This window comes from Asterias amurensis, chromosome 20 (assembly GCF_032118995.1).
Source record: "Asterias amurensis chromosome 20, ASM3211899v1".
NCBI classification, from domain to species: domain Eukaryota; kingdom Metazoa; phylum Echinodermata; class Asteroidea; order Forcipulatida; family Asteriidae; genus Asterias; species Asterias amurensis.
In genome coordinates this window covers 5,534,598-5,554,675 of record NC_092667.1, presented here as the reverse complement: position 1 = coordinate 5,554,675, position 20,078 = coordinate 5,534,598, and the positions used below count along the sequence as shown (strand labels likewise).

At 39.9% G+C, this 20,078-nt stretch overlaps 2 protein-coding genes across 4 annotated transcripts; one reads left to right on the top strand and one right to left on the bottom strand.

The window, feature by feature from the left end:
* The first annotated feature begins 593 nt into the window (after positions 1 to 593).
* On the top strand, positions 594 to 7,250 carry LOC139952558 (integrin beta-1-binding protein 1-like). 2 transcript variants are annotated; one of them, XM_071951730.1, is made up of 7 exons: positions 594 to 702; positions 1,527 to 1,781; positions 2,383 to 2,473; positions 2,954 to 3,084; positions 3,435 to 3,539; positions 3,976 to 4,119; positions 4,617 to 7,250. In XM_071951730.1, the coding sequence occupies exons 2-7, from the start codon at positions 1,605 to 1,607 to the stop codon at positions 4,692 to 4,694; spliced, it is 726 nt and encodes a 241-aa protein (XP_071807831.1). In that variant the 5' UTR covers positions 594 to 702; positions 1,527 to 1,604; the 3' UTR covers positions 4,695 to 7,250. The 2 variants fall into 2 exon arrangements, with proteins under 2 accessions (XP_071807831.1, XP_071807829.1); XM_071951728.1 differs by having other exon boundaries at positions 594 to 735; positions 4,617 to 7,249.
* Positions 7,251 to 7,792: 542 nt separating this feature from the next.
* LOC139952125 (radial spoke head 10 homolog B-like) lies at positions 7,793 to 19,849 on the bottom strand. Of its 2 annotated transcripts, none has more exons than XM_071951090.1 (18): positions 19,591 to 19,849; positions 19,021 to 19,096; positions 18,468 to 18,536; positions 17,949 to 18,122; positions 17,122 to 17,328; positions 16,533 to 16,709; positions 15,960 to 16,107; positions 15,400 to 15,524; positions 14,782 to 14,968; positions 14,489 to 14,600; positions 13,824 to 14,001; positions 13,166 to 13,327; positions 12,466 to 12,630; positions 11,824 to 11,982; positions 11,378 to 11,462; positions 10,706 to 10,837; positions 9,691 to 9,842; positions 7,793 to 9,308 (listed from the first exon to the last, which is right to left on the bottom strand). In XM_071951090.1, exons 1-18 carry the CDS (start codon positions 19,809 to 19,811, stop codon positions 9,105 to 9,107), a joined length of 2,733 nt encoding a protein of 910 aa, XP_071807191.1. In that variant the 5' UTR covers positions 19,812 to 19,849; the 3' UTR covers positions 7,793 to 9,104. The 2 variants fall into 2 exon arrangements, with proteins under 2 accessions (XP_071807191.1, XP_071807192.1); XM_071951091.1 differs by having other exon boundaries at positions 14,818 to 14,968.
* Between the last annotated feature and the right edge of the window lie 229 nt (positions 19,850 to 20,078).

Genomic DNA, 20,078 nt, shown 5'->3' with positions numbered 1-20,078 from the left:
TGCCGCCTCCGGGATCGACCAAGGAGCGAGGTGGGGAATAAACAATATTGGTAAACTCTGTGTGAGCCGTCGTTATTTTTTGTTCGAATTGGGATCTGGTGTCCCCGGGAATTCCGTCTGCCGGAGATCATTCTGTCCCCTTTATGAGATTTGATGGGCTGGAGGAGGAGCATTCAGAAGAGGGCGCTGTCAGAAGACGTTTGCACACAGAATCTCAGACGGGGACTGAATCTCATCCACAGCATGGCATTTGCTTGAAAAATTGGCGAATGAAAAAAAACGAGATCGACACCCTCTCAAGTCCGGTGATGAAGCAAAGTTCTAGATTTGAATTTAATTTTAAACAGACAAAAAGTAAAAGTAAATAACTTACAGAATTAACACTCGTATTGTTATACTGAACTTTGTATCTTACGTCGTTACAATTCGACTGACGATATCAAAATTAATACGGACTTGAGTGAAAACTTTATTATTATACTCACTTATTATTTCTTGTAACGACAGAGGGCGACAGTCAAAACCAGCCACAAAAAGGGAAAGCGCCCTCAATATTTTAGTGAAGTTCATTCGGCGTTACCGTTTAACACGGAAGTGCGCAAGACATGCAAGGAGCTGCAGCAAGTGAACGTGAAACTTTTTGAACTTGAAGTAGATTGCAGAAATTAAAAGATGTGAAATTTCATAGACTGTTTAGTACATGTAAGCCATTGTCGTTGATTAGCAGAGTCAGAGGTAGGAGTAATGATTCAAATAAACAACAAAGTCAGGTTTTCGTGTCTTGCTCATGTGCTGGAGGAACTCGCTCTTTCTTTTTTATTTGAGTTTTGTTTTACTGTTGAGTTGAGTCTTGATTGTTGGTTACCGTTATGTTGGTTGTTTGGGTTTCACTTCAGCAGTCCCTTCTACCTCCATGGTAGCACTCAGTACATGCTCATTGTCACTCACTACTGCACCGGTCTGACTGTTGACAGTTTATCCAGGGGAAAATAGGGAATGGGAAATATTAATCGACACTTTTTAGTGTGCTATTTTAGTGTTTACTTTAGTTTTACTTTTAACACTGAACTTAGTGATAGTGCCGCTCAGGAGCGTTGCCGTTTTATTCATTTACATTGAACATTGTAGCTGCCATTCCATTGTTTGCCGGTGGAAAACTTTCTGTATCCTGCAATCACTTTTTCAACCATTTAAAAAAAAAAGGAATGTCTCATTTTTATAGGTTAATATTTTAGATTTGATAACGAAAGAAAAAGTGCTGGCAGGATACTACAAACTTTCCCAAAATAAATATTATTGAGTTGAATTGGTGGCGGGCGAGGGCCTGGGAGTTGGAAAAAGCATGTAGATTCTAATTATTGCCACCGATGTTGTATTGTGACATTCACACTTTGCTTAGCAATTATCTTTGGTCTTTCTGAAATTTGTGTATTTTGTTTACTCCTTGACATTTCATGCTGCCTGTGTGCGTAGTAGGACTATTTGATATTGTCTTAATGCCTTTTTATGGTTCCACATTTCCCCAGGAAGAAACACTTCTAATACAGATCAAGTGCAAGTGATAAGCCCGCTCGTATGAGGCCCTTCAGCCACTTTCACCCTTTATGTTCCGCAAGAAGAAGAAACAGCGCTCGGACCCTGAAGAAGTAGCCATTGCAGCTGCATTACAAGCAGCCGCCAGTGTCCATACAGGTCATCTGCCGCATCGTCAAGGCAGTCGGGAATCCGCAGTGCAGACGTCACATCGAGGTCTACAACAAGCAGCTAGTAATCATACTCAGGTATGCTTAGCGAAGTTTCTCCTCAAGGCACATTTGGGATTGACCCCAACACAAATTAGTGATGTTTAAATATGGGGTGACAAGGCTGTATGCTTCATTTTTGAAAGGGCAAGGGCACCAAGGCATTTTCTTCTTGGTAAAGGGCACCCTATGATGAAGTTGCAAATTTCTACTGTAGCATTTCAAGGGCACCAAGGCAATGACCAGGAGACACGGAGGCAATCGCCTTCGTTGCCTGCGTGAAGTATCAGGCCTGTCACCGTGAATATTGCCGAAGTTCAAGCTTCAGGCTTGATGCCAGGTTTTTAAACTGTTTGTTTTATTGGGCCATGCAATAAGTTGAATGGCCTTTTGACTGTGTTCTTCTTTGTGACATTTGATACTCCTTATCATTAGCTGTGTCTCATATCAGTGCACAGTGGACAATATTTTGATTAATTCCAGGGGAAATCTGTTCTGGGCAGCACAATGTGTTTTATTCAGAGTGCTGGTCAAAAATTGTGAGTTCTGGGCAGGCCCGCCCAGCACCAACCACCGTGGCTACAGGTTACTGGCTGTAATTGCCTTGTGTAATTTGACGTCTTCATTTTTGTGTTTGTAGGAAAGTGCCAACATGGTTCATCAGAGTCTTCCAGATGACCACTTGGTGATGAGCAGTCAACACATCACTGACCCTACCTCTGGATTACCAGGTAACTAATTATATAATAGTAATCAGGTTTTTTTTATCGCGCTTTACACACCCGAAGGGCATCTCAAAGCGCTTCCAACATTACCCCTGGTCACTGGGCCATTATTCATTCCTTAAACCATCTCAGCTCCCTGGGGATTATACAGCCTGTGCAACAAATATGTGCTATCTACTAAGCTAAATCAATCACAAGAACCATCTCTGCCCTCAAATGTACCCAGTTTACCCTAAGTGGGGAGAAGCAATTATAGTTAAGTGTCTTGCTCAGGGACACAAGTGTCACGACCGGGACTCGAACCCACACTGTGCTGAACAGAAACACCAGAGCTTGAGTTCGGTTTTCTTATCCGCTCAGCCACAACATGCCAGGTACAGCATTTTGCAGAAAGAAGTTATTTACTAACATGACAGCAAAGCTGTCCTGTTAATCACATTTATGCTAATAATTTGTTAATGATATGCTAATACTTTGCATCCACAGGTCAGTTGGTGTCCGTGGATCTGAGTGTGGACTTCTCTGTGCGGTACGTTGGAATGATTTACAATGCACAGGGACTGCAACATTTCCAGGAAGATGAGGTGGATCTGATTAATGCACTGGATCAAGCTCAGGTATGGACACCCCTCCCCCCCCCCTCCACTCCATATTAACCTCCCCACCCCCTAAGGGTTTTAATTACACAGGGTCAAGGAGGCCATGTATTTGTAGACTGGTCCCCCCTCCGTATCCTCTAGACCGGTATTGGTTTATGTGAATCAATTACATGTATGTTGGATTTAACTGCGAATCTCCAGAACCATGACAAAGGCCATTAGGGACATGGGCTCAAGGCGGATCTCTGGCGTTATACACAAGCCTCGAAGTGTGGCGTCAGATGTTCAGGCTATTGCCTCTGTTGCCCTATTGCCCTAAGGTGAACAAGTTGTCATTGTCATTGTCACTGTCATTGTCCTATCCGCAGATGGAGAACCAGTTCAAGCATGCAGAAACACAAAGGGACTTTGTTTACCTGAATCTCTCCAAACATGGCGTCAAGGTCATTGAGTCCTATGCCCAAGCACCAAAGGTAAGCTGCAGGTAGCTTAAAGATCATGTGAACTTTGATTGCCTGTCGCGGCTTTGGGATCTAGCGCAGTGGACTCGAGCTCTGGTATTTTCGAGCAGACTGTAGATTTGACTCATCCAGGGCCTAATTCCATAAAGCCTGTAAACTCAAAAACCTGCTAAGCACAGGAAAATCTTGCTTAGCAAAAACAGATTACCAAACTACATTCCATAAAGTATACATTGTTGCGACTGGTGCCCCTTCCCATTTTATGCTTAGAAAATAAATTTGTTTAAAAAGCAGTATATTTTGTTGAACAGTTTTAGGAAATTGGGCCCTGGGTTTCACTTAGTTTTGATTGACCGTTTGAAACTTTTCTGACGTGGTTTTCAAAATGGCCTAAAAATTAATACACTAACAAATTTGAATTATGAGTATGATCGAAATTTCTTCTCAGATTGTAAGATGGCGGTACGGCATGATCGAGGTCGTTCGCCTCGTTCATTTCGAAGACTCGACAGGAAGTCAACTACTAGCTTTAAAGATATGCAAGGAAGGCGATGATGTCTACGACTGTTTACTGTTCCATTGTGAAGACCAGGTAAGAGAATCACTATATATAACACTTCAACATGAAAGAGTTGTAGGTTTCTTTCCCGACTGTTCACAGTTCATAAACACTGTTCCTGGGAGACAGAGTCTCCTGCCATTCTTTGCATTATGATTAAGGCCTGGGTGACTAGTGAAATTTAGTACTGGACTGGGCGCGCCTCAAATAGTAGCAACTTCGTCACTGGTCTTGCGTAATTTTTAATTCCCAAGATGCAATGTGGCACAATGGTTGCCGCAGGCGCAATAGTAAAGTGCATGCTGAAAGGATTGAAGGATCGTGTCAATTGTCGTGAATATTTGTGAGCGATAATATTTGTTCACCAAGCAGGAAGTCGTGACTGTTTTTGTAGTAGTCGTGGCGGCACTATTAACCGAGCAGTTGGAAAACGGTAGTCGATACTCAACCAAGCAATCTATAGTCGCGACTACGACACTAGTCGCACTAGTCGCCAAGGCTTATTATTGATGTTGCATTTTCTCTTTCAGGCTCAGGCTAGACAGATCTGCCAGCTGCTGGGTGTCCTCTTTGACGCTGTGTGCCAAGATCCAAGTCTTCAACCTTGAACAACCTCCAGGTCATTCCTCCCAGGTCAAAGGTCATTCCTCAAAGGTCATTCCTCCAAGGTCATTCCTCTCTGCTCTTCCACAGGTATTTACAGCAGACAGTGCTGACGTTACCTTATCACAGGTAAACTCTCCACCTGTAGGGAGCTGAGAATGTTTAGTGTTGCAACGTAGAACCTTAACTTCTAGATGGGCAAACTTAGGTATTTCTTGGGATGAAAACCCATTTCATTTTGTTCAGTACTTCTTTTCTTTGCTTCTTAAAGACACTGGATAACTTTGGTAATTGTCAAAGACCAGTCTTCTCACTTGGTGTATCCCAACTTATGCATAACACAACAAGCCTGTGAAAATTTTTACTCAATTGGTCATCAAAGTTGCAAGAGAATAATGATTGAAAAACACCCTTGTGGTGCTATCAGATGACTAGAAAGGCTTCTAAGCCTTAAGGCTTTTAAAAGGCCTGAAGTCTTTTAATATTTGAGTGAGAAATTACCTCTTTCTCAAAAACTATCGGAGAGAGCCATTTCCCACAATGTGTTATACTATCAACAGCTCTCCATTGCCTGTTACCAATTAAAACTTTATGCTAACAATTATTTTGAGTAATTACCAATAGTGTCCAATGCCTTTAAGAAATTCATCAGTACTGCACTCCTTTTTGAATATAATATGTGCAAGACTGGCATGGTCTGTAGTGAGTTTTATTTCGTACATGTTTTAGCCCAACAACCCTTTCCTGTATTGACCCATTTTAAAACCACAGGTGTGGTTTTGAAAGATATTTTGAAAATGTGCGCTTTAAACAGGCAGACGGGGCCTTAGCAGGTTTTGTGTTTTGTGAAAGTGCCCGTTGTTTCCGAACTGAGGCTTGAAGAAATATAGTCTGTACCCTTGATATGAGTGGTAATTGGCACACTTGTAGGTATTGTGAACACAGGGAGCCAGGCCCTAGTTGCCACACCATGCAAACAGTTCAAAACCAAGATGTTGAACATCTACGTTGTGTATGACATACCAGTCATAATTCAAAATACATCAATTTGTTTTTCTATGCAATTAGACATAAAGCAGTACTGAGGCATTTACACCAGGTACTCTTCAAATCTGACTGGCTTAACATTTGATTGAAAAAAAATTAAAAATGTAGGGTCAAAACACACAACAACAAACCTGGGTGCTGAATGAGTTAAGATTTTTTTAATTATTTTTTTTTGGTGATGTACTGTAGTTTATTGAAACAGCAAATGTATATTTTAAATGTGTCTTCCAGTATTATATTTTGGAAAATATTGTATCTATTTTTGATGATGATAATGCACACCATGAACGGCACTGTCTCTCCATACGGTAGATTTGAAAATAATTGGGGTTTGATAAGTATTGAAGAGAGGAGGATTTGAACCAACGATCTCCTGATAACTAACCGCCACTCTTATTACTCAACTATCTAGCCCTATGTAGGCCGTCTCCCACACTACTTCCCACGGAGTCGAACCCACACTGTGTGGTGATCAGACCCCTTGCAATAGTATGCACAGCGTACTCAAATGTGCCTATCCTGGGTGTCAAAATCGTATACAAATATGCACAAAAGAGAGTTGACACCCAAAATTACGCGCATTGTTCGGAGCCGTGCTCTGTATTGTGTAAGAAATCAATAGCTTCCCCTCGCATAACGCGAAACGCTACAGGTCACGCGCTGAGGTCACGCGCACGTTTTTACGCACAGAGAATAGGTATTGTCCAATGATCTGCCTCCTTTTTGAGTGTGTGACGTCATATGCAATGGGAATATTGACAAATTAGTGAGATTCTAACATCTATAGGGCTAGATAGCTCAGTTGGTGGAGGGTCGGTACGAAACGTGGAGGTCCTTGGTTCAAATCCCTCTCTAGTACATTTTTCTTTGTTGAACCAAAAATCATTTAAAATTTGTCCAGCAATTTAAAGTGACACGTTGCCTTGGATCAGGCGAGTTGGTCTATGAAAAGCGTTTGAAATTGTTTTTATTGAAATGGATTGTGGTTAGAAAGGCGTTTTCAAAGTAGAATACAGTGATCAATACAATATGGTTTGAAATTGCACTTCTTTCCTTTTACGTTGTGAATTAACACAGCCCCCTATTTTCGACTGCAGAAAATGGCTGTGTTAGTTCGTAAAGTAAAAGGAGACCGTGCAATTTCAAGGCATATTTGTGGATCTTTGTGTTCTACTTTCACACCTTTCTTATGTTAAAAAAGGTAGTAATTTTCTTGAAAGTTGTCTTCCAAATTACTATCAAAACAGATGCGGCCTTTGAACAAAAAATTTCTTCTGCATAAAACAAAAAACTATTTTTTTCTCATAAATTCCATGGTACTATTCGTCTCAGTTGAGCTAGATTAAGCTCATCGAGAACAAGTTATAACAATTTTATTTGTGTGAGTTTATAAATCCAAAGTTACTTATTACACAATTGATCATGTAAGTGTAGATATGTTTTTGATAAAATACTCTTTGAATTTGTAAATTATTAAATGCCTGCTAGTAGGTTTTTCTTTTGGAATAAACTATTTTTGTAAACCTTATTCTTAAGGTAATTTGAAGTATGTTTTCATTGCATTGTTCACTATTTTGTTAATAGAATTAATTTCAGTTTCACAACCAGTCCAAATAAGTACATGAACACTTCAACTTGTATGTAGAGGAGACTTCTCTTTGCAGCGACACTATCTGATGAACAAGTTTGAAGATTTTTGGACTTGGTGTGTGTATATCAATGGAATAATGGACAGGAACACGAAAAGCTGATGGATACTTGTGGTAAGTGAAAATCTAATGTAATTCCCTCACTATATTTTCCATTTGTAGTTTTGATATGGTGTACCTGGCCCCACCCCGATGTGAATTCATTTTGTACTTGCGTCTCAGGATTGTTTTTTACAGGATTTTAGGGATGCGTTTATTTCAAACTGACGTTGCTCATGAATCAACTTCACTTCCGAATCTGCGGTGGATTTGAATGGTTTAAGGGGATGTTTTTTTTTTTTTTCTTTGAGTCTCTAACTTTTCATAAAAAATTAAACTGAGAAACGTGTGAATTAAATACTTCTCTGTACTTTAATGACTTTATAAACTGATAAACTGATTCCTTATTCAGAATTCTACACAAATAACTGTATATACACCAACATGACCAATTTGACATTTGTGGACGGATTCACGCATATTTACATGGAGATTTGATAAAAAAACAGAAATATGATAATGCTATTCAAACGATTTATTTACAGTTATTACAACTTCTGAATACTTTTACATGCATGAAGTATATTAAAGTATTTATTTTGATGTGACATAAGTTTAATCTGATTGGTATAACCCCAAACCCTTCTTAGTTACTTCAAAAGGGCAAGGGCACCAAGGCATTTCCTCCTTGGTAAACGACACTCTATGAGAAAATTTATACATTTCTACTGGAGCATTGAAAGGGCACCAAGGCAATTACTAGTGGGCTCAGAGGCAATCTCCTATGCTGACTCCATGAAGTATTGGGCCTGGATTTGTGGAGGGGTTTGGGTAGGCTAGAGCCAATAAGTACATCAAAATCTGAACTTTTTGTGTCAATTCACTTACAAGATCTATATTTGTTGTTGGATGACCAGTGGCTGCTGCTTGAAGCTACAAGAAATGTGTCTTGAATACTTTGAAATGGTTGAATGTTTTCCCAAAATGTCTTTTGATTCATCTTTTTAACCCCTTAATTGTTTGTTTCCTCAGCAAAATTTCAAATCCTACTTGCATTATTTAACATAACCTGCACCCACTGATTTATTTTTTATGTAACGAAGTATTTTGTAGACCCTTGTCATTACGCACCACTCCTGTGTAACCAAGGTCTCTCAATCATGTCAATGTGGGAGTCAGTTGCACAAAGATAAAAAGAGAACACACTCAAAAATACCAAAAAAGACATTTTATGATAACTATCTCCTTTTTCTTCACGGTTGCTACTTAATCTTTCTCTTCTTCAGGACCACCTTGCAGCAAAGTTGGTTTGTAAAAAAGTCAGCGGTTATATAATCAGGAGAACACTTTTTCAGGGTCAATGGTTGGATTATGCTAGAGTTCATAGGTCAATGTTCTTATCTTCCTTTGGTTAGTGATGCTAAAAAAGAACTGTAGACGATTTCACAAGACAGACGCTAGGATTAATCTCGAGTTCGGACGAGTAACCCGTCTTAACTTAGGATGGATTCAATGCGTCCTTATGTATTCGGATAAATTAACTAGTCCTATGACTAATCCTAAGTTGGGAAGAGTTTGGTGGAGTCCACGGATGGGCACCTTTGGATTGTAAAAGACCAGTATTCTCACTTTGTGTATCTCAATATATGCATAACAAATGGTCAAAGGTCAACTTTCTTCTTATCTTCCTTTGGTTGGTGATGCTAATGTGTCATGAGAACTCCTGCTGTCAATATCTCCATCCTTAGACTCCATTCCAGAAGCTGATGCAGCTGCGGCTAACTCTTTGGCCTTGGTCTCGGCCGCAAGCCGTTCTACTTCACGAGCGGCCTCGTAGGCTAGGATTCTTAGTTCTCTCTGCTTCCCGGCTTCAATGATCGCAGCCTAATGGAAATAAAAAGAGAAAGATGCAGCCTTGAGAAAATCTATCATGAAGCTATCTGGGAAAAAAATTCAATAGTATTTCTTGACTTGAGTGGTATAATGCCCTCTCGTACGATTGATGACACTTTTTGAGTACATAAAATAGATTGCACATGTACGACCTTGCAGGCCTGATACTTCACTGAGACAATTGCCTCCATGCCCCCTGGTCATTGCCTTGATGCCCTTAAAATGCTTCAGTAGAAATTGACAATTTTCCTCATAGGGTGCCCTTTACCAAAGAGAAAATGCCTTGGTGCCCTTGCCCTTTCAAAAATGAAGCAAACAGGCCTGAACTTGACACTGAAAAGTTAACTTGACTCAAATTCCCTTCAAAACCCACCTCTCTTTCTTCCAGTAAGACTTTCTTTGTCTCAGTGAGCTTGGCCATGTGTTCATTGGCTCGGAAGAGTTTGCGGATGAAGAAAATGTGAATCTGATGCGTCCAGAAGTTGAACTCTCTGGTCTCCTCGTCCATGTCTTCCTCCGGTTCCTCTATCATCAGAAAAAGAAAGAAATAGAAATCTTATTTCAATCTCCTGTCGATGTATGAGCAAGCTAGTTGAAACGTTGAGACCAAAACTCACTCCGCGGTTGTGAAGTTAATAACGAGTAGTCCCCTTGATCCACTAAAGCTACAGTAGTAGTAGTACCAGCCAATTTTCTACCTTCCGCCCTGGTAGTAGTTAATAAGCAGGACAGTTCTTTTCAATTGCCACACCCACTCTCTGGAACAACCTTCCGATCCACATCCGTGCCTCCTCTACACTGGACTCATTTAAATGCAGTGGACACTATTGGCAATTGTCGAAGACTAGCCTTCACAGTTGGTGCATCTCAACATATGCATAAAATAACAAACCTGTGAAAATTTGAGCTCAATCGGTCATCAAAATTGCGAGATAATAATGAAAGAAAAAAACACCCTTGTCACACGAAGTTGTGTGCGTTTAGATGGTTGATTTCGAGACCTCAAGTTCTAAATCTGAGGTCACCAAATCAAATTTGTGGAAAATTACTTCTTTCTGGAAAACTATGGCACTTCAGAGGGAGCCATTTCTCACAATGTTTTATGCCATCAACCTCTCCCCATTACTCGTCACCAAGAAAGGTTTTATGCTAATAACTAGTTTGAGTAATTACCAATAGTGTCCACTGCCTTTAAAAGCTGCTCTCAAAACCCACTTAATATTTAAACCAATCTAAGCATGATTACAGTATAAGCTATGTCATTTTGTTATACACTTTACACTTTGTTATTGTCCTTGTACATGCTGTGTAATTAATTAATAATTTCAGAAAACCAAAGCGCTATATTGCCTGATATTATTTTTATTATTTATAATAAATGTCTGTACCTTCTGGTTCTTCATTTTGTTCTGCTCCCATGGACAGCATGGATTGTAGTAGATGTGCTTGCTGTGTATCCTCACCGCTCACTGAAGAAGCTCTAGGAGCATTGTGAGATGAAACACCAAGGCCTGATGTATCTGCCAACAAAAAAGGACATTCATTCATAATCAGTTATTAGAAACGGTAAACCTATATAACACATGCTAAGCGCTATGGCTATTGATGTCTCTACAACCAACTACTGAACCATTGTTACTGTATTTGTGTGCCTTCAATTATTTCAGTCTAGTCTTTGCACTGTTCTTTCTCATTTATACGTATGTACATGTTTGTACACAAATTTAGGGGTCTCCAGCCAGGCAGCAAGCTTGCATTAAGGAGACCTCCCCCACTTAATCTATTAAGTTTGTTTCTCCTGTAATGTAATATTTTGTAATTTTAAATGTTTGAGTGGAAATAAATTGAACTATAACTATGGCAGCCTGCCAAAGGTCTGGGAGAGTCAAGTTAAGACGTCTAAGCCTCGCTGGGCACTGCTTCCGTTGGAGATAAAGAACAATGTTCCAGTTATCTCTGCTGTAGAATGCAAAGGCCTCAGGTTGGAATCCCCCTTGTGGGTTTTCTTCCGCATAACATACGAGTGATAAGATCTTATTTCAATTTGTTTTTCCTCTCACCAGATTTGAGTGTCTTAGGCTCCACGTTTACATTACTTGCATCTTGGCCAATATCTGTGTGTTGGCTGCCTGTTGCTATGGAACCCTAAAAATGGAGGGGGAAAAACAAACAAAAATGAACATAATATAAACAGTTCTGAGTACACAGCTTGAGAAAGAGCTTATCAACTGGAAACGCAAACGCTGATTTGATCCAACCCTGGCCTCAGAGCTGCTTAAGCAGAAAATATTGCTTAACAATTGTCTGCTAAGCAGAAATGAGCAGGATACCAGTCACAAATTGTACATGTGACATGGTAGTTTAGCTGGTAATCTTATTCTGGTACGCATAATTTTGTTGTGCTTAGCCACTTTTTTGTGCTTTAAGAGCTCTATGGAATAGGGCCCAGAGTAAGCTAGTATACAATTTCTTTTTTTTTACTTTTAAATGATCAAACTTAACAAACCTCTACTTTTGTTGCAGACAGTTCCAAGTTTGAGCCCTTGTTGGTGGCATCTAGTGAGGAGGCGATTCGAGGTCCGGGGGACATGGATTCCGATGTGCCTCCTGTATGGTGTGGGGAACCAGGACCAGTGGTTCCCTGCTCTTCGCTATCGTCTAATGGCTGTGATGATAAGAATAGTACAACTTATTTGACCTAAGTAGAAACTGTGAAGACTTACTGGCCGCATAAGGTAAATATGCAACAAACAAATATTTGCTTTGTGAACTTTTATGTTGTGGGAAACGTGAGCAAATTTGCTCCAACAAAGATGTAAACGGAGAACTAATTTGTTTTAAAGAAAATGTTCTATTTGAATCTACCCAAGGTAAAGACAAGCCTGTGAAGTCATGTTATTTTTTTGCACAGCACATAGGGAAGCTTACAAAACACAATCAGACATCAGTGACACAATCCTTCAATCCTTCCAGCATGAATTTTTACTATATTGCGTCAGTGGCAAACATATTTCCGCAATGCATCTTGGAAATTAAAAATTAGTGGGCACTAGTGTCGAAGTAACGACTATTTGAGGCGCAACACGTTGAGTAGTAAATTTCACTACTAGACACCCAATAGATCACCTAAAAGATAGAATGTTTTTACCTGACTAGCCCTTGATGCTGAGGCCCCAGTGGTTCCACTGTAGCTACTGTGTGTATGAGAGATGACAGTGCTTGGTCTTGGGGTTGTAGGATCCTTTACTATATCCTCAGTTACATAGATCATTGCACAACCAATTAATGCCTCAAAGAACTCTAGAAATGTCATCTGGAAAAAAATAGCAAATAAAGTTGACCGATTGTTATTTATTTATTTTATTTTTTTCTTATCTTGTATCAGGGTCGCAAACATTGTAGTCTTCCACAGGGCCCAGAGTATAACAAAAACAAAAACAACAACAACAAGAAAGATTTGTGATAAAATCCAACTCATAATTCACTTCTTTATACATTAGATTTAAGGAGGGATTTCATAACTTCTCTTTTATCTTAGATCTCGTCTTTGTACCACAAATTTCAAATCTCTTTTCAAAACTTATGTAGAGTTGAAACCAACGGTTCTTTTCAGAACCACCCCAGCTCATTAGAGATAGTCATTACATGGTGTTACTGCAAACCTTTCCATATAAAAGTTATCTTTTGTCACAGGTTTTCAAGGACTAATTTTGTTATGTCTACCTTCTTGCGTTTTGTTTTGGGGTTTAACTGATTCTTGAACACCCAGCAGGGTGGCTATGTGCGCATTAAAAGTCTTTATTATTATTATCATTACAATTTGTAATATCAGTCCAGAGATGTTTTACCTCCAGCTCCAGGTTACATCCGTGAGAATCATACGCCCCTGGGTCATCGACTGACAGAACTTCTAAGATCCGTTTGGGAGTCAAGGTTTCGTTGATGAGCCGGTAGTCCTTCAGCATGTACAGGAATTCCCTCATCTTCAGAGTGGGCTCGTAAGGAACATGCTGGTAAGGTTAGGGGGAGGGGTGAAAATGGAAAGATGAAAGTAGAAATCAACTTTAATTTGACAATGACTTAATCATCACTGAGTTTTCAAACTCTGGTGTTTCCGATAAGCAGAGTGTGTGTTCAAGTCCCAATCGTGACGTCTGTATTACTAATGAACTTGACGGTACAAAATGTGTATACGAGGAGTATTGGCTCTGCAATTCACAGAGCCTTTGGTATTGTATGAACAATTTCTCTAAAAAGAGCCAAAGTTATTATAGTCTCAATGTTTTTATGAATAGTATACTCTGTTCGTCTCAGGAGCAGTTTCATTTTAAAAACTACTAGTCATCTACTTTGTCTTTATAATAATAATTTAATACCAAAACTTATATAACGCCCTAATCATGTAGACATGCTCTAGGGCACTGAACATGGAAATATGGACAAGTTAAAAATAATAAAATACAGATTTATAACAACGGGAGTAAAAATTCTTAAAAAGAAGAATACCTTGTTTGTTGAGCAGACGGAGCAATATATTTCCCAGCATCGATCCATATACCCCAATGCATTGACAGCCCGTCTGGGTTCATAAAGGAACGTCCCTTGTACATCACAGGCAGCTGGGGTGATGTTATCCGTCATAGCTTTAGCAAGACACCATGAGAGTACCGTCCCACTCTCACTCCTATAATGAATCAATAGACGCCATGTTAAGTCTTATTCCTTGTGTGAAATGGTTTAAATTATTGACAAAGTACTCCGGTCATGACACTTGTGTCCCTGAGCAAGACACTTAACTATAATTGCTTCTCTCCACCCAGGAGTAAATGGGTACCTGTGAGGGCAGAGATGGTTCTTGTGATTGATTTAGCTTAGTGCGCTACATACTTTGGCAGCAAAGGCTGTATACTCCCCAGGGAGCTGCTGAGATGGTTTAAGGGATGAAAAGGCCCAGTGATCAGGGGTAATAATGTTGGAAGTGCTTTGAGACATGGTGTATAAAGCGCTATATAAAAAACAATTAATACTATTCTTTTCAGAACCACCCCAACTCATTAGAGATGTTCATAACATGGTGTTACCACAAACCTTTCCATATTATTATTATTATTGTATTTTGAAAAGATTGTTACTGTTTCTTAACTGATACTAATACAACAGCCAAGACTTACGTGCATTCCTCCTGGTAGAGGTGATAAGACAGAGTAATTAAATTATTGAGGAATTCTCTCATCAGTAGTTTGTCCAGCGGATTATGAATATCCATCACTGTCTTGTTTGGAGCTACAATCAAAATACAAAAAGAGAATCTTAAATATAAACCTTTGTACACATCAATTAAACAATACGGACATGCGCCAATTGAGCTGAGCGCCCTCACTAAGAGCGAGTTTCGAGTGCCTACATTAAGTCAACCCGTGACGGACCACTGACCAGCATTCTACATTTCACAACAGAGACATACCTAAGATTCTGTCCATTTCCATGACGGTCAACTCACTATAGTGAAAGCGACAATCCTTGAGGAAGCGCCAGAACTGTAGTCTGGTCATGATGAATGTGTTGTCGGGCGACGCATCATGGCCAAGACTGCCGTAGAAATTGTACACCTTCTTGAAGGTTGTGATGTGGCGTAGAACAACAAACATGACCTTAGATTGATACAACAATACAAAAAGTTGAACACCAAAAAATATAATAAATAGAAATTTGCAAGGGGGATAAAGAATATTAATTTTGGTTTTACCCATACACACAGCACTCTATATTCAGTACTTCCCCAAGCTCTGTGAACAAAATCACAGCCATATTATTCGGGTGGGATTCGAACCCACGACCTTTGCAATTCTAGAGCAGTGTCTTACCAACTAGACAACTGAGATTGCCTGGTTGCTAGAGACAAATGAATCCATTTTTTTAGCGGCAGGTACTGCAACGATTTGATAGATGGCAATAAGTAGTATACAATAAAGTACAAAAAATTATTAAAAGTGAAGGAGAAATAGTCTGGTTCCTTTTTGTACACTGACTATCTGCAACCATTACTGTTGTTGGATACAATGAACAAGATTTATCTACGTACCTGTCTGATTTCTTCATCTCGATCATTCTCGTTGAATTCAGTCAGCAAGTGATTCAACTCTAGGGTTAAACTTGGGCCCAGTGTATTACGACTGGAATCACTGCGGGATGTTACATCACCAAATCCTACACATTAGATACAAAATAGACATGAAGTAAATTTCATGTAATGCAAGTGTATTGTATATATATTTGGTTTGCAGTAACAGCCCTGAGCTGCCATGGCGCTTTGAGAAGGCTTTTACAAATACAAAATCAACCTCTACCCTTGCAGGTACCAACACGTATACCCTGTGGGTGGAGAGAAGCAACTAATAGTAAAAGTATCTTGCTCAGTCAAGGACACATGAGTCACGACCGGGATTCGAACCCACACTCCGATGACTTTACCAACAGGGGTGGATTTCACAAGAGTTAAGACTAGTCTTATCTTGAGTTAGGACAAGTTACTCGTCCTAACTTAGGATTAGCCTCAAGTTTTTACTATCTCCAACCTAACTCTTTAATGCCCTTAACCCACATGGCCTTGACAACCTTTGAGCCAAAGAGTGATTTACTCACCTGGTCCGGATGGATCTGGGGTCCTTGTCCTAATATGTGTAATATCTGGAGTGTTAGCACCATCCATACTGAAGGCTGGGTACTCTGCCATTCTATCATCCACAAACACTCCCTCAAAGATCCGACCATTCTTGAATGTAAACAGCCCCTGTAAACAATTTCATTTTTTTACCTATTATTTTTAGAAAAACATATCAGGCAATACAAAAAGGTACATTAACATACTTTTAAAATTTTTTTAAAACAAGACCAACAGGAAAAACAATGTGATTAAAATAACAGCGGATGTCAACAGACATGATACTCCTCCTACTTTAGTCTGATTTCCGATTTTCTTGCCCTTGGAAAAAAATCAAATAAAAAAGTGATAAAATAGTCTGAAAAGTCTTGAACATAGAGTCTACACCATGTGTACTACACTTTTGTAGGTCAGCCCTTGAACGTGATAAAATATTCTAACTTTTTTCCAAGGAGCCAAATGCCTATGTCAATTTTTCACACTCTGCTTTGATTTGAAAGCTGCTTCAACATCGGACGTAACGATAGATTTGATTGCATAGATGACAGACTTACCCTTCCACATTTTTTATTCTCCATCCACTCCCCTTCATACTTGGCTCCATTAGCATAGAGAAACACCCCATAGCCATGACGCTTGCCCTGTTGGAAGTCGCCTATGTATTGATTGCGTAGTGGGTACTGGGATCCGGGTAGCCTTCTTAAGTACCATGTGTGTTCACCATGACCATCCTGGAAATTGAAACAAATGAGAAGGCGGTTTGGATGACGATCGGTGTGACGTTAAGCGCTTAGCGACAGTCCTCAAGGAATCTAAAATAACTCTTAACAGTTTTCTGCTTAGCAGAAACAAGCAGGATACCAGCCACAAATTGTACTTGTGACATGGTAGTTTGGCAGGTAAACTTATTCTGGTAAGCATCATTTCGTTATGCTTAGCTACTTTTGGTGCTTAGGAAGCTCTATGAAATTGGGCCCTAGTCTTGATGAATGTGTTGTCAGGGGACACGTCATGGCAAAGATTGCCATAGAAATTGTACACCGCCTTGATTGAGCTTTACCTCTTGGAGCTAGAGGGCTATTTTGTTTCATTGAGAGGTCCCACAGGGATCCATTTTAGGTCTTTTAAGCGCAATCACTTTACCTGAATGCCATTGACCCACTGGCCATTGTAAGACTCGTCTAGATCCACCCATCTCATGATACCCTGGCCATGACGATTATTAGCCATCCATTCCCCTTCGTAGACATTGCCGCTGCGATAACGTCGGACACCATATCCTTGTCGCATGTCATTAACCCAGTCGCCCTCATAGAATGATAAACCATCGACATCATAGCGAATGATTCCCTGTAGAAATGCATGGAGAAAATAAGTCAGAAATCAACTTTGGTTTTACCCTCACCGATGTGTAAATAAACTAAGGTTCAACATAACAGTTGCACAACCAGGGATGTCAAAAACAGTTCATCTTTGTAGGGGGCGACTTTGTCAGGGGGCGACTTTGTCATTAACCCAGTCGCCCTCATAGAATGATAAACCATCGACATCATAGCGAATGATTCCCTGTAGAAATGCATGGAGAAAATAAGTCAGAAATCAACTTTGGTTTTACCCTCACCGATGTGTAAATAAACTAAGGTTCAACATAACAGTTGCACAACCAGGGATGTCAAAAACAGTTCATCTTTGTAGGGGGCGACTTTGTCAGGGGGCGACTTTGTCAGGGGACGAATTCGGTGCTTTCGCCAAAGTCCAAATTATGAGACCCAATTATGTAGCCCCTTATAAGGGTTTACAAGAAGGACAAAGCAATGGTTTTAAAGTGTCTTGCTTAAGGACACAAGTGTCACGACTGGGACCCGAACCCACACTCTGCTGATCAGAAACACCAGAGTGTGACTTCGGTGCTCTTAATCGCTCGGCAACGACACTTTCACAATACTTAAAAACACGTATTCTAAACTTACAGTTCCATGCCTCTTTCCTCGATTCCATTGCCCTGTGTAAGAGGATGGAATTGATGTACATCTAAAAGCACCCTGGCCATGCCGCTGGCCCTTCGCAACCTCCCCTTCATACGTGCTCTTGTCAGGCCAAGTGTACAAGCCTTTACCAGTGATCTCATTCATGTTGAAATCACCCTAGAGGACGGAACAAAGAAAATAATATAGATCAATGTCTCAATCAAATGCAGTATTTAGTCGATTAAAATCTCACTTTGGACTTGAGAGAACAGAGGTTCACAATAAGAATAAACAATAAATAAGAGTAAACTTTTGGATGCAACCATGTAGTAATTCTCTTTTGAGGGTGTGTTCAGAGCCGTTGGGGTCTCGTAGTTTTGAGCAGTATACTCTGTTGAAACGATGAGACCACACCGACTCTTTTCAGAGCCAACACTCCCACAAAAGAGATTTACACACTTGGATGTACTTGTAAGTTTACTATTTATTTATAGTTTCTTCCATGCAAAGCTTCAAACATACCTCATACTGAAGACCATCACTCCACGTGTATCTACCCTTGCCATGCATTAATCCCTGTGAAAATTGACCCTGCAAAGCAAAACAAAAAGGGTCAAGGTAGGTTTAATACATATAGAACAAAGTTGACCTGGGGGAGGAGAAGGTTACTCTCACCAACACATGACTCTGATTTGGTTCTCGGCAAAGACGATGTGAGTAGAGTTGTGTGTTGGTTCTTTCTATGAAAACTAGTCCACTCACCCCCAACAAAGTTGCCCCCTCACTTACAAAGTCGCCCCTCGCAAAGTCAGGGGGAGCTGACTGGCACTCCTTTCTACGACTCATTGGTTTTTGTCAAGACCCTTTGGGTTTTTTCTTTCACAAAAACTAGAGTACATTTGATCATGAGCTGTGCTTTGTGGTGATGGGTTGAAGTGGTTGGCTGCCGAAAGGGCCCTTGTAAGCCATCGGCTTGAACGTGTCAAAGCTGCGAGCAAGTAAGGCAAGGATTAGCCTCACAATTTATACAAAGTAATATTATTAGGTCACATTATTACAACTTGCAATACTTTACCTGAAACACATGGCCACCACTGAAGTATGCTGACCCCTCACCATCGTAGAGTCCTCGTACTTTCTCTCCCTCAAAACTAATATAAAAAAGACACATTATTCAGGTGTGTTGAGGGGACTATAATATGGGAAACCATTAAGTTGTTTACTTTAAATTTGTGCCACATCACACACAAAATTGGTAAGGGCTATCATTATTCATTCCCATTATGATCTCTGCTTCTTTACACAAAGATTTTCACAAAAGTAAATATAAAGATAGGCCATTATATATCAACCAAACCATGCATACTACATCATTTATATTTTGTGATTGTGAGGTTCTTGGGCAAGAGAGATCATCATCACACACACAGGGCTAACACACACAATTTTAGTCCAGACAATCAAGTTGACAGAAAACAAATGATCAGTAAAACGTAATTTAAAAAAAATCAAACAATAGTAAATTGAAGCGAAAACGAACAAAACATTACATAGGGTGATTCATGTATATTATTTCCATTTTCTGATTCTTTCTTCTGACCCATTTATTCGATAAAGCCAAAGAAAAACAATCTCGATCAATCACCTCTCGACAATCAATTCTGCGAGTGTAGGTTCGTCGTAGTCAGGCGGGGGTGTCGGTTCTTTGGGTGGTTCCAACTCATCAGCAGTCCCTTCTTCGGTCGCAACTTCGTCCAGCTTTTCATCCAACTCTTCATCTTTCTTTTCGTCTGTCACCAAAGGAATTTCCTCCACAACTTTCTCCTTTTTGGCGTTTTTCGTTTTACCTTTTCCCTTCGATGCCATTTTGTTTATTTGGCGCAGACGATATTGACCTATTTTAACAGCGCCCTCAACGGTGTCCTGTTGTAAGGGTAAAAAGCGTTTACTTAGCAACTTGCTGTTGCTAGGATTAATTACAGCCAAAAGCATGCGCCGTTAAAACAAATAGTGCCATTAAAAAATTAATATTTACGCGTTTTCCACAAGTAATTTCACTAAAATTTGATTTGTTTCTCTTTTAAAAATAATTCGTTTACTTTAAATTGATATAAACATTTGGGTTACTTCTTT

Excerpts from the sequence above, each read along its gene's own strand:
- LOC139952558 (XM_071951730.1), top strand. The coding sequence starts at position 1,605 with ATGTTCCGCAAGAAGAAGAAACAGCGCTCGGACCCTGAAGAAGTAGCC. Across the intron at positions 1,782-2,382 it reads CAGCTAGTAATCATACTCAG|GAAAGTGCCAACATGGTTCA; the intron begins GTATGCTTAGCG and ends TTGTGTTTGTAG. Across the intron at positions 3,540-3,975 it reads CCTATGCCCAAGCACCAAAG|ATTGTAAGATGGCGGTACGG; the intron begins GTAAGCTGCAGG and ends ATTTCTTCTCAG.
- LOC139952125 (XM_071951090.1), bottom strand. The coding sequence starts at position 19,811 with ATGGCATCGAAGGGAAAAGGTAAAACGAAAAACGCCAAAAAGGAGAAA. Across the intron at positions 16,710-17,121 it reads AGTGGGTCAATGGCATTCAG|GATGGTCATGGTGAACACAC; the intron begins GTAAAGTGATTG and ends TTCAATTTCCAG. Across the intron at positions 11,983-12,465 it reads CAGCATCAAGGGCTAGTCAG|CCATTAGACGATAGCGAAGA; the intron begins GTAAAAACATTC and ends TTATCATCACAG.